Source organism: Chanodichthys erythropterus, chromosome 19 (assembly GCF_024489055.1).
Source record: "Chanodichthys erythropterus isolate Z2021 chromosome 19, ASM2448905v1, whole genome shotgun sequence".
Taxonomy (NCBI): domain Eukaryota; kingdom Metazoa; phylum Chordata; class Actinopteri; order Cypriniformes; family Xenocyprididae; genus Chanodichthys; species Chanodichthys erythropterus.
The window spans coordinates 32,954,085-32,967,989 of NC_090239.1; the positions used below are offsets into that span (position 1 = coordinate 32,954,085).

At 35.2% G+C, this 13,905-nt stretch overlaps 1 protein-coding gene across 1 annotated transcript; it reads left to right on the forward strand.

The window, feature by feature from the left end:
• Positions 1 to 152: 152 nt before the first annotated feature.
• ppp1cab (protein phosphatase 1, catalytic subunit, alpha isozyme b) lies at positions 153 to 11,037 on the forward strand. The gene is made up of 7 exons (XM_067370109.1): positions 153 to 487; positions 3,417 to 3,548; positions 3,628 to 3,858; positions 4,606 to 4,710; positions 6,653 to 6,876; positions 8,923 to 9,057; positions 9,370 to 11,037. Exons 1-7 carry the CDS (start codon positions 433 to 435, stop codon positions 9,484 to 9,486), a joined length of 999 nt encoding a protein of 332 aa, XP_067226210.1. The 5' UTR covers positions 153 to 432; the 3' UTR covers positions 9,487 to 11,037.
• The last annotated feature ends 2,868 nt before the right edge of the window (positions 11,038 to 13,905 follow it).

Consider the following 13,905-nt stretch of genomic DNA (forward strand, 5'->3'; position numbering starts at 1 on the left):
GTTTTTTTTTTTAAGTTTATACTATGAATCTGAGACTATACACTGATAGTTGTGGTTTTAATTTGCTTATTAACAATTAAATATGGGAAAAGATTGACACACAGAATATCCTATTGGCTCTTCGGGTGCGGTATTTGAAGCGCTCGTCATGAGCCAAGAATAACCAATCAGACACCTGCTTTAGTGTCTACCCCGCCTCTTCAGTGTTTCCTACTCAGCGGTCGTGGTGCTAGTTTACCTCATACAACGAACTACTGAAGGGACCATTTGCGGCAATAACATTATAATACAAACTCAGGAATACTATTAGTAGTGGGATTTTTTTTTATAAAGGCAATTTTATAAGATATTATCGTGTATTTGTATCGGGCGGATTCCGAGGTCGTCTTGTTCCTGGCTCTGTTAGCCGGCTAATCTCCAGCGAGCGACAAAATGGCTGAATCGGACAAATTAAACATCGATTCGATCATCCAGCGCCTCTTGGAGGGTAATGCGCTTTGTTCTTTATTATTATTTTTATTACAAACTGTCTCGTTTTATAATGTTTAATTACGGTTAAACGTCTAAAAAGCGTATGATTGTGTATTCATTATAATCTCCAATCGAATGTATATGTAGCTGTGTAGTATTATGTATAATTATCTAGTGCTATCAATCCAATTCAAATGTTTATTTGCATAATTTCCATGTTTATTACATATTATCCGAACAAAACTTCAGCGCATGCGCAGTGCGTCAGTCGTCGCGTTCAGAAACGGAGGAAACCACAAAGATGTCACCAGTGCAGTGTTGTGCCAAATTTTGACTTCCTGCCAGATAATTACCCCCTCTTTAAGACTGCTACCTGACAAGTAGAGATGGAAGAAATGCCTTTGACAGTGAGACCTCAACAAGTCTTGATGATGAGAAATAGTCATAGTACGGTACCATTGCCTGCTGTTCCACCATGGTGTTTTCTTATGCCCAACACTAAAACATGCTCATTAGTTAAAATTATCCATCAGTTGAGTAAACTGCTAGTCAGTACATCAAACAGAATTTTTTTTTTTTTTTTTTTTTTTTTGTATGGGTCAAGGAATAATAAAATGAGAATCACAATTTTTTTTTTTTTTTTGCTTGTTTTAAAATAAAGATCACAATTCTCATGATTCTGAGAGCTAAACAAGAACATGCAGTGTACTAGAGGTTCTGGCAAAATGTTAATTGCTGCAGTCTTTAAAAAAATATTTAAATTATTTGAGTTATATATTATATATTTGAATGATACACTGACTCCGTTTTATTACTAGATGATTCAGGCTGCGTCCAAAATCGCATACTCTTGAGTAGGTACTTATTTTGAATAAATGATTTCTTTGCGACAGCTAAAAAACTGTGTTCTATATAGTATGTGTTTTTGTATGGAAATCCGTACATACTTCATTCTCCATGTTTTAATTCTCATGTGACCCACAAGGCTTAGTTGTCACTTCACTGCCATTCACAAATCCTCTCCTGTGGCCTCATGGGATAGTAAAGTGTCCATCATATGCACACTTCAGAATCTCGAGGAAAGTAGTAGGTCATCAGTAGGGTACTTTTTGCCTACTTTATGAGTACTATAAATTCAGACTAGGGTTGCAAGGGGGTGGAAATTTTTTTTTTTTTTTTTTTTTTTTTTTTGTGAAATATTCCAATTTGGAAACTTAACAGGAATTTATGGGAATTAATTGGAAATTTTGAAAATGTATAATATTTATATAAAATGTATCATATACAAACATAAAAATAAACATTTTGTTTGGTCATAACATGAAATAAGTTATTTATTTTTCGCATTTAATTCTAATTTAGTAAATGAGTAAAATAAATATATTTTTATTGCAGCAATTGTTGTGTGTTATTTATGTCAGTATCACAAGATCCTTTAATGCTCAGTTACAATCAGTGTTGGAAACAGTTGTGCTGCTTAATATTTTTTTGGAACCTGTAATATTTTTTTCAGGATTCATTGAAGAATAAAAAGTTAAAAAGAACAGCATTTATTCAAAATAGAAATCTTTTCTAACAATATCACTTTTTATCAACTTCACACATCCTTGCTGAATAAAAGTATTAATTTCTTTCAAAAAAAAAGGAAAAAATTACTGAACCCAAAATTTTGAATGGTAGTGTATATTGTTACAAAAGATTTCTACTTTAAATAAATGCTGTTCTTTACATTTTTATTCATCAAAGAATCCTGAAGAAAAAGGTATCACAGGTTATAAAAAATATTAAGCAGCACAACTGCTTCCAACATTGATAGAGTATCAAATTAACATATTAGAATGACTTCTGAAGGATCATGTGATGCTGAAAATTCAGATTTGCATTACAGAAATAATTAATATTTGAATGTATATTAAAATAGAAAACCATTATTTTAAATTGTGGTTATGTTTTTTTTTTCTGTATTTTTGATCATTTGTGCATGTTATGGACAAGGGGAATGCACATTGCAAGCAGGGGGTCTGTCCTCAATAGCCCTGCAGTAAATGGTGTGCTGTGTGAGTGTGATAGAGGAATTTGCAGTGTAAAAATTAAACTGAAATTGCATTAAACCTGGTTGTTTTTAACCCAAATTATGCTGCAAGATTTTTTTTTTAACTACATTTAAGTACCCTGTTATAGGCTAACCTGCAATTTTGCAAATTCCCTGTTTATTCCCATATATTCCTGTTAAATCCCATATATTCCCGTTAATTCCCATGGAAAGTTTCCAGCTTTGAAAATTCCCGGAATTTTGCAACCCTCATTCAGACATACTTATTTTGTCACATACTGTTTTTCACTTACTATATATAGTAGGGAACAATGCGATTTTGGATGCAGCCTCTGCATTTTTGAACAAATCTCTTGAATGAATGTTTCGATGAAATATATATAATATAATATAATATATATATATATATTATATTATATTATATTATTTATTTTTTTTAATAGTCATTTGTCTCCAATGTAACAATGTAATTGATACAATCTTTATTTGAAGTATCAAGTTACTTTCAAAAGGTGAAGAAGAATCATTGTCATATTGCGGTTCTTTTCACACAACTGTCTGTGGTCGCCGCTGTGAGTTCCAGTCAAAACATGTTTCACACTGCAGGACTTAGCATCTTACCTCACCCAGTTTGCGCTAAATGTTATTTAAATGTGAGTGTGGCAAGTAGTTTGATATTTTAAGGATTTTCCCATTCAGGTAGAAAGTGCTTGATCTTTCTAGCTGCCTGAAGGCATTGCAAATATGGCCCCGAGTGAACAGATTTTTCATGAAAGAGGCTTGTTTACACACACAAACAGATACATGTACAAATATGTATTCATAATGCTTTTATGCCTATTTCTAGCAATTACACTAGCAAGGTTAACCTTTGTGTGTCTTTCATTTTCAGTGAAGGGCTCAAGACCTGGTAAAAATGTTCAGTTAACTGAGAATGAGATTCGTGGATTGTGTCTAAAATCTCGGGAAATCTTCCTTAGCCAGCCGATACTGCTGGAGCTGGAGGCACCACTCAAGATTTGTGGTAAGTTTCTGCTAAACCTTATACTTTGTTTTAACCTTTAAATAGCCAGTTTAAAAAAAAAAAAAATCTCTTTCTGCAGGTGATGTTCATGGTCAGTACTATGATCTGCTCAGGCTTTTTGAGTATGGAGGATATCCTCCAGAGAGCAACTACCTGTTTCTGGGAGACTATGTAGACAGAGGCAAGCAGTCACTGGAGACCATCTGCCTGCTGCTTGCCTACAAGGTCAAATATCCAGAGAACTTCTTTCTTCTCAGAGGAAACCATGAATGTGCCTCCATCAACAGGATATATGGATTTTATGATGAATGTGAGTATGCTTTTTATTTGGTGGATTTTGTATTAAGCTTATGTCACATTTGGAATAATTATATATATAGGGGCACTGTCTCTCCCCAGACAGCGTTTTTTACAGAGGAAGAAACCCAAAATCTGTAATATGACTTTAAACAATGTGTAAAATAAAAACACTATTTCCTTGAGTTATAAAGTATAGCTTAAAAAGCAAGATAAAATGATTTAAAATATAAGAATTTTGTATGTTATAAAGTACACTACACAGCACGTTATATGGTTTATCACAGCAAACTCCATCTATGCATGTGCTGTTTTTTGTTTTTGTTTTTTTTAAACATGCATTTGGGAAAGCAACATGACCTATGTTCGCTTCATTTTCTGTGTAGCATAATCTATAGTATGTATGTGGATAGATGATTACAAAATTTCACTACATTTGTAATCAAAAGCATTTGTAGACCTGAAGTCACAGAAATATCATAATATTAACTAAAAGAATATTAATATTAGAATGAATAATATTAATATAATATATTTCTGGCTTCTTAAAAAAAAAAAAAAAAAAAAAATGTGAATGTACTGTGGAATGAGACACTACCAAGACATGTTTAGGTCCACTTTAAAGTCCAGGTACTTTCTCTCTCTTTCTCTTTTCAGTTTGGATGCCAAAAAGGGGATGGAGCTCTTAATTTTGCTCTCAAAGTACACAAGATTGATGCATATAACTAAAATGTCTGAACATGCACATGTTTTTTGGCAGGTAAAAGGCGGTATAACATCAAGCTTTGGAAGACATTCACAGACTGTTTCAACTGCTTACCAGTAGCTGCTATTGTGGATGAAAAGATTTTTTGTTGTCATGGAGGTATGCACTTTTGTGTTTTGTTTTGTTTTTTTACCTTTTTAACTTTTTTTTTTATATTATTATTATTTTTTAAATAAGCATTTTTCCCTCTTAACTCACTTTTTTGTGTTTTCAGAGAGTAATTGCAAGGACCTTTTTTAATTATTATTATTTTTATTTTTTTTAGTGTTTCTCATATTTTAAGATCAGCTCTGCATGGTCATAATTATAGCTAATTGTTTTATTTTAATAGTCAATTTTTCTAGAATGTCTACATTAGGTTTGGCGAATCTTTGCAGACTGTTGCAAAATCAGGATCAACTTCTTGTCTAGAAGGAGTACTTTTTGTCATTTTGAAAATGAAGAAATGTAGCACTCCCTAGATATTTTTTGTATGACAATAATGTTCATATTTACTTAGAATTTAAAATGTTGCAGAATTCCTAGAGAGCACGGCCCGTTCTTCGTACGTGGATTATTCAGTTATCGGGATTTTGCTGTTGACATAGCAACAGGTCTGTGAACTCAAACCTGCTCAGCAGCTGAGCAGCTTATTTCATGTAAACAGGATTAGATGCTTAAAGTCTGACGCAGACATTGCTACTTTCTAAGAGTACCTTATTGAGCCAGGAACAATAATAATGTAAAATAATAATAATTTAAAAACTAATTTGAAAATAATATTATATTGTGTAGTCTATCAAAATATAGACAAAGCCAGATTTGCACAAATTATGTTCTTTTTTTAATATGATGTCATTACATTGCTGTTTTGCCGTCAGCCAATCGCTGCATTGCTGATCATTTTGAGTATTGATATCTCTGCCCTTTCCACTTAACACAAGAACACGCAATAATCTCAGACAACTTAATCCAGATATTTTAATTAAATTCGCAAATTTGTTTGAAATAAGCCAGAGGTCAGTTATCACGATTATAAGACCTGGCATCTGTCAAATTATCTCAGATGTATTAAGTGATGTGCAAAGAATGGACCCCAGGTCTGACAGGAAGGTAGTTGAGTGTCATCAGCATAACAAACACATGAAATATTGTATTTCTGCAAATAAAATGGAAGCATCTATAGAAAAAACCTAAAAAGCATTCTTGTGGAACACCACAAGTAACTGGTGCAGAAAAGGGGGGAAGATTCTCTATCCTGACCTGAAAAATTCTCTCCTTTAGGACCACTGCAAACCACTTTAGGGACAAACCCTGGAACCATACTCTCAAAAAGCTTTAAAGAATGTTCTATGACATTCATTTTTTTTTTTTTTTTTTTTTTTTTTAAATGTTTGGATTCTGCCTGCCTAACAGAAGTTTGGTATTGAACTAAGTGAATGTAAATGTAAAGCTAAAAAGCAAGTAAGATTTTTAAGTTTCACTGGAAACTTTCAGGCAGGTTTGCAGGGTCTAAACTATGCAGGAAAGTGACCCACCAAAAGCAGGATTGGACACCCCTGATCTTAATTATCTAAAGCCATTCTTAACTGTGGGGATCTGTAGTTAAAACGGTGGTGTTTCTGTTGGTAAAAGTTTCAGCAAAAGGTCTGTTCACATGTGAACATTCTCATACATTCATGTTGAGTTCAGTGTGAATGGGCCTTTGATTTCAACATTTAACACATTGTCTTGATGAATACATGTAAATATTAACTAAAATATATTCTGAAGAGAAAAAATTGGTCAACCACACTGAAGACTGTAAGTGCTAGTAGTTAGTATTGATTAGTTGGTTGTTGGACTCACTAGTTGACCCTCTAGTATTGCGTTAAGGTCTTCAGAATACAGCTCTGTGTTGTAGAACTGATAATACCTTATTTTCCTGTAAAATGTGTATTCATCACATGAACAGGTTTGTGAAATAGTCAGGATGGTGTATTTCAGGTTTTTTATGTGCTTACAAGTGCAGGTGAATTAAAATTATTACTTCTAAACTGCAGTCGAATGGTTCTTCACCCAGGTCTTTCTCCAGACCTGCAATCTATGGAACAGATTCGCCGTGTGATGAGGCCCACAGACGTTCCTGACCAGGGTTTGCTGTGTGATCTGCTCTGGGCTGACCCCGATAAAGATGTCATGGGCTGGGGAGAAAACGATCGTGGTGTCTCTTTCACCTTTGGGTCTGATGTTGTGGCCAAGTTCCTCCATAAACATGACATGGACCTCATATGTCGTGCCCACCAGGTAAGTAATATAGTTTATTGAATGTTGTCATCGTTGTAACGGATCGCTACACTGTAACGCAGATTTAAAGTTTCTCATTGTACACCTCATTCAAAGAACGAATAATCATAATGATGTTTCTAAACCAATTAAACTTGAGTGTCCTTTATGCCAAGACACTGCACGATTTTAGCCCCGATTTTCACTCGCCCTTATTTTTATTTGTATCCTTTTCGCTGCAAATTAGCAAACAGACAATTTGGAATGCAAGCTACTTGCAGCCTACCATTTTTAATAACAATTTCAGTCTCTTCCTTATCACTTCTCGCGTTTGTTTGGTTGTGAAACAGTTTGCAGACTTGGAGATATCTGCGATTCTTCCTATTGTAAAGTCATGCAATTTTTAATCCCCTGTCACTGATCCATCATGCAATGTGCACACTAAATGCTACCCCAGATAGTCGTGCAGTGTGAAAAGAACAGTGATCTGATGACTTTAAAAATCATGCAATGTGAACTCGGCATTAAAGTTGCAGTAAGTGATTCTCTACAGAAATTTTTTTTTGTTATACTGGTTGAAAGTCTCCTCATATCCTGATGGCAATCACTATGTTAAACGGTCTAAATGTATTTCTATAAATATATATCATCTGTGGAAGGCGTAGGACCATAAAATGTTCATCCAATTATTCTGTTCAGTCCGAATGAAATAATATGTTTTTACCTGGCTTTAAACGCAAGTTTTTACATACCCTCGTGCACCCTGTTCGAACAGACATCATACGTCATCAGCGCGTTTCATGCTATGCGGAGTTTATACAGACGGACCTCAGTCACGGAGCACCACAAACAAACAGCAGCCACCTTTTACAGTTCCTACGAATCAAAACAACAAACTTATGCTGTGTTCACGCCATAACTACCATAACGTTAACCGGAGCTGTTCAGTCAGACTCGGAATTATGCATATCAGTGTCAACATCATCAATACCGAAATGAATCTGCAGCAGTCAGGTACAAGTTCACTTAAGTTGTTTACATTCATTATTATTGTAATGTTATGTGCTTTGAGACATAAGGTAGTTTAACACAGTCTCTTGTGACGCTTTGTCAAGAGCAGCTGTGTGTATGCGTTCATGTGTTTTGGTGGAGGCGTGGCTTTGAATGGCAATTTGCAGGGAGGGTGGGATCTTATGCATTCAATGCTAGCACATTAACATTAGCATAGGGCTGCATGATTAATCGCATGCAATTGTCATGCGTGTCTCATCAGTAAAGCCGGTTCTGTGATTAGCGGTAAATGTCCATCACCTGCTTTCAAGTGGAGCGGCACTTAATATACATAGCCGTAGTTCGCGGACAAGCTACGCAATATCACGTTCAGAATCGAAAACGATTCATCTGCGATTAGGAACGCGATATTGCGTAGCTTGTCCACGAACTACGGCTCTGTATATTAAGTGCCGCTCCATTTGAAAGCAGGTGATGGACATTTACCGCTAATCACAGAACCAGCTTTACTGATGAGACACGCATGACAATCGCATGCGATTAATCGTGCAGCCCTACATTAGCATTTCCTAGATCACCTACTGCACCTTTTAATTGCTAAGTGGGGTCAAATGTCAGTTTTTGAATTGACCATGGTTACTGTAGTTTTCGTAACCCCAAAATACTACTTGATTTCCACTTTTTGTGGGTTTTTGTATATTTTTAAATGACTGTGGTGGCTCATACCAACTTACTAACTTTATTGTATTAACAAAAACTAGTTTGGGAATGCTATTTAATAACCTTGCTTTATACTTAGTCAAATTCCTACAAATTTGGGTTGCAGCTTAATGACCATAAAAATGGCCCATGGCCAAAGAAGTTGAGAACTATCGTAATTAGGCTGCCATCGATTTGACAAACTAGAAAAATTTAAATATTTTTTTAAATTCTGTCCTTCTTGTTGCGTGAGGTAGGATGCATTCTTGTATGTCAAGCATCTATTATCCACCAGTAGCAATAGCATGGTATTTTGTACCGCATTTGTGAATCATAAATCTTCTGCTCTCTGAACAGGTGGTAGAGGATGGCTATGAGTTCTTTGCTAAGAGGCAGTTAGTCACACTTTTCTCCGCTCCTAACTACTGCGGAGAGTTTGACAACGCAGGTGCTATGATGAGTGTTGACGAGACCCTGATGTGCTCATTTCAGGTTTGTATGTGCTCTTTAAAACTAGCAACTACTGGGGATGCAAACTGCTCACTTTTAGGCAATTAAAAACAAAGTTTTTTGCAGAACATCAATTAAATTCAAATGAATATTGCATTGCATTGCACTGCACTGTAAATGTGAGTTTAACATGTATAGAGAGCACGAAAAATGACAAGATTGGGTTTGTAGTGCTATTTGCAATGTTGGTTTAATTTAATATTTTATAAGTATTCAATAGATCCCCAAGCCTAGCCTCACTATTCATTTTACCTGATGAATGGTTTTTAAGGCGCTCTCTCTGCTTTCTGTCAGATTCTGAAACCAGCGGAGAAGAAGATGCTGTCGTATGGTGGTGCGGGAGGTTTTGGATCTGGTAGACCTGTAACTCCTCCACGAAACGCAGCCAAAGGCGGCAAAGCCAAGAAATAACATCAACTACTGCAACGCGCCTATACATCCTGTCCATCATTCTACCTCTCCTTTTCCTTCTCCTTTTCAACTCCAAACACCAAATCGGTGCAGGGCTTTTTTTTAGCTGTCTCCATCAAGACGAGACTGCTGGGAATCTGAGCGGTCATATATGTGTGCTTGACTGAAATGCCCTTGTGAAGTGTGTTGGTTTGTATGTGAAACAACAGTGTATTTGTAGAAAATTGTTGTGCGAGTTTGTGTGTGAGGGTTTTTTTTTGTTTGTTTTTTTTTCTGGTAACTGCGCAACTTTTACTGCGTTTTTAGCTGTTCTGGTTGATTTTCCTTCTAATACAGCTTCACGTCTTCAGCCATAACGTGATGATCCTTTTTAGGCCATTTATTGGACCTACAACACCCTTCTCGTCAGACCAAGCCTCAGGGTCCAGCTTTTTATCCCCACTGTGGGGACAGACTTTTCCATTCCCCTCTAAAGCAATCTGAATGGAGGTGATTGTGCAAATCACTGCCAGTCTCTTTAATGTGAAGCTTTGTCCAAGTGCGTGTCTGTTTACAGTAGTTATTGACGGCACCCTGCACATTTTGACACATACCTATTTTGGCGTATCCTTTGCTTCTTCAAACTGCACACTCAGGTAGTATTTAGCCTGGCCTGTGGAAATGCTCTGTTTTGGCTTGTTTTTTTTTTTTGTTTTTTTTGTAGGGTGGGGGGGTCAGTTGTAGGTTTTTGTTTTGTTTTGTTTTTTAGGTTAAAATCATGCACGATGTACAAATAATACCAAGTGTGAATGTCTGCAAAGTGGGTGCCATCGCTGTTTGTTTAAAATGCAGAAATGCACTGTTCACTGAGTGATTGTGGCTCTGTTCTAAAAAGCTTACTTTTTCCTGTTAAAAGGACTTTTTTTTTTAGTAGTAGTAGTCATGGATTTAGCCAATAAAGTAAGAATCTGGTGCAAATTTTATGTTTTTATTTTGTGTCCATCAATATTACATAACCCGATTTACAGAGATTTGGACAAGACATTCTGATTGGCTAGCTTCTACACCATTATGATTGCATGGAAAACTAGCACTAATTGCATATTATGCAATATATGCTGACTTAATAGTGTGTCAGTGTAGCACTGAGCTAGAATACAAAGTGCAAAAGACCAAACCAGTGAGGTCATGTGACAGAAGTGCTAAAATGTGGGTTTTAGCCTATAAAAATGTCATCCCTGCAGCACAATATACGTTTGTTGAATTAAAGCTCAAGTTTATTCTTAATAAAAGTTGTGCACCAATAGAATATTAGTTACATGGCGATCAATTCCAGATGGACAAAATCAAGTCCTATGCATTATTTTTTTGATGATCAAGAAGTTGCTTAACTCAAATATGATTCACAATAAGGAAGAAAAGACTATCACAAATTCCTTTTCATGTCGACTTTAAAGCTCTATTCAACATTCATTTATGAAGTCTGCTATATAGCAGACTTCATAAATTGATGTTGAATCAAATGAGTAATGGCTTTAATATAAAAGTATATCCTACCTGTGTGTGTGTATATATATATATATATATATATAATATACAGTACAGTCCAAAAGTTTGGAACCACTAAGATTTTTAATATTTTTAAAAGAAGTTTCGTCTGCTCACCAAGGCTACATTTATTTAATTAAACAGTAATATTGTGAAATATTATTACAATTTAAAATAACTGTTTTCTATTTGAATATATTTCACAAAGTAATTTATTCCTGTGATTGGTAAAGCTGAATTTTCAGCATCATTACTCCAGTCTTCAGTGTCACATGATCCTTCAGAAATCATTCTAATATGCTGATCTGCTGCTCAAGAAACATTTAATGTGTACAATTGTGTACAATATTTATTTTCAGGATTATTTGATGAATAGAAAGTTCAAAAGAAGTGTTTATCTGAAATCTAATCTTTTGTAACATTATAAATGTTTTTACTGCCACTTTTGATTGATTTAATGCATACTTGCTGAATAAAAGTATTCATTTCTTTAATTTCTTTAAAAAAAAATTAAAATGAAAATTCTTACTGACCCCAAACTTTTGAACAGTATGATGCTACAGAAGCTTTGTATTTCAGATAAATGCTGTTCTTTTGAACTTTCTATTCATCAAGGAATCCTGAAAAAAAAAAAAAGTACACAACTGTTTTCAACTTTGAAAATAATCATAAATGTTTCTTGAGCAGCAAATCAGCATATTAGAATGATTTCTGAAGGATCATGTGACACTGAAGACTGGAGTAACGATGCTGAAAATTCAGCTTTGCATCACAGGAATAAATTACTTTGTCAAATATATTTAAATAGTACACAGTTATTTTAAATTGTAATAATATTTCACAATATTACTGTTTTTACTGTATTTTTAATTAAATAAATGTACCCTTGGTGAGCAGACGAAACTTCTTTTAAAAACATTAAAAATCTTAGTGGTTCCAAACTTTTGGACTGTACTGTATATATATATATATAATATATAACCTCAAATGACTGACATCTGTGGTAGACAGGTACATATATTTTTAGGGTACATTTAACAATTGTTACCATAACCCCCATTCAGTCTCCACTAAAAACACTATATTTTATTGCACAAATTAAGTGAATATCCATCCATTGATTTTTCAAACCACTTGAGACTCTCCAGTCGAGTGCAGGGAAACACCCTGAATGGATTACCAATCACAGGACTAACACATACATTCACACTCACCTATACAGGCAAGTTAGTTTCTCCAATTCATCTGCCCTGCATGTCTTTAAATTACAGGAGAAATGGAAGATATGTAGAAAGCCCACAACAACATGGCAAGAACATATTATGGTATGCAATTGCTGATGATTATTAAATATATTTAAAAATGTATCATGATTTGTTTTGCATTACAGTAAGGTGAATGTGTCATACACCCAGGTATTTTGTTTTTGTAGGCTATTAGAAACACTAACAAGTTAGTGACTCTTGTAAGTTGTGTTCTGATCTCAGTACAAATAGATTATTAGTTAGGCCATCAGACCTGGTTTTTGTTCCACATTATCCTTTGATATAAGAGGAATTAGATTAATAGGGCATTTGTTTTGTTTTGTTCTTCTTGAATTAAATCGTAAACACACTAAAGGTGATGATACACAGAACAACTTTTTGAGCAATGTTGCCGGGCAACGTCGCTGAGCGATGATGCTTGGGCGCTTACCCATTGAGAATGGGAAACAAATTTCAATCCATAAAACATCCAGATAGAAATTTGTTTCCCATTCTCAACTGGAAAGTGCCCAAGCATCATCGCTCGGTGAGATTGCCTGACAACATTTCTCAAAAAGTTGCTCCATGTATCATCACCTAAATACTTTTCACTTCATTCACACTTCACTGCTTATACTGGTGTACATAATTAAAAAAAAAAAAAAAAAACTATCTTCTTTTATACAAGCACAATCAGAGATATATTTAAAAATATCCTGGCTCCTCCAAGCTGTATATGGTAATTAAACAGGGGGTATGTTTTGAAGCCTGAAAAAAATGCATCCATACGGCTCCAGGGGGTTAATAAAGGCCTTCTGAAGCAAAGCGTTGGTTTATTTGTAAGAAAGATATCCATATTTAGAACTTTATAAAGTAAAATAACTAGCTTCCAGCAGACGACAGTACACGTTGAATTGCGGTGCAACCTCCGACATGACGTAATGACGAACACGGAAGCCCCGAGGATAGAGCAAAACATAACACCGGTCACAAATTAGAAGTCTAAAATGAGAAATTTTAAGAGAAATGTAGGAGGATTTCAATATAAGAGAAGAGGAGCTTAAGTTTGTAGCCCAGCCCTATTTGTTTAAACTGCGAGAGCTGACTAAGTTTACGGTACTCCTACATCCTGCATCATACATCGCTTCAGAAGTTACTCATTTGGCGCAAGTCGACTTGCGCAGTAGGCTATGCATGCGGTCGTCTGGCAGAAGCTAGTTATTTTACTTTATAACGTTTTAAATATGGGTTGTTTTTTTACAAAAACCTATCGCTTCGCTTCAGAAGGCCTTTATTAACCACCTGGAGCCGTATAGATTATATTTATGATGGATGGATGCATTTATTTTGGGCTTCAAAACAGGCCCTCTGTTTACTACCATTATAAAGCTTGGTAGAGCCAGGATATTTTCTCCTATATATATCTCAGATTTCTCTGTTTATCTGAAAGAAGATCACCCAATGATGTTGTATTAACAAAGTTCGGGAGGAACACATTCAAATGATCTGACTAATCATAACATCATTCCAACCAGCAGTCAGCAATCAACATATCTACCCAATCAGCATGAGTGGAGACCCATATATGTATATTCAGTCGACTCACCTATGTTTCTCGACAGTTTTCAACATCCCTCCACCACCCTGT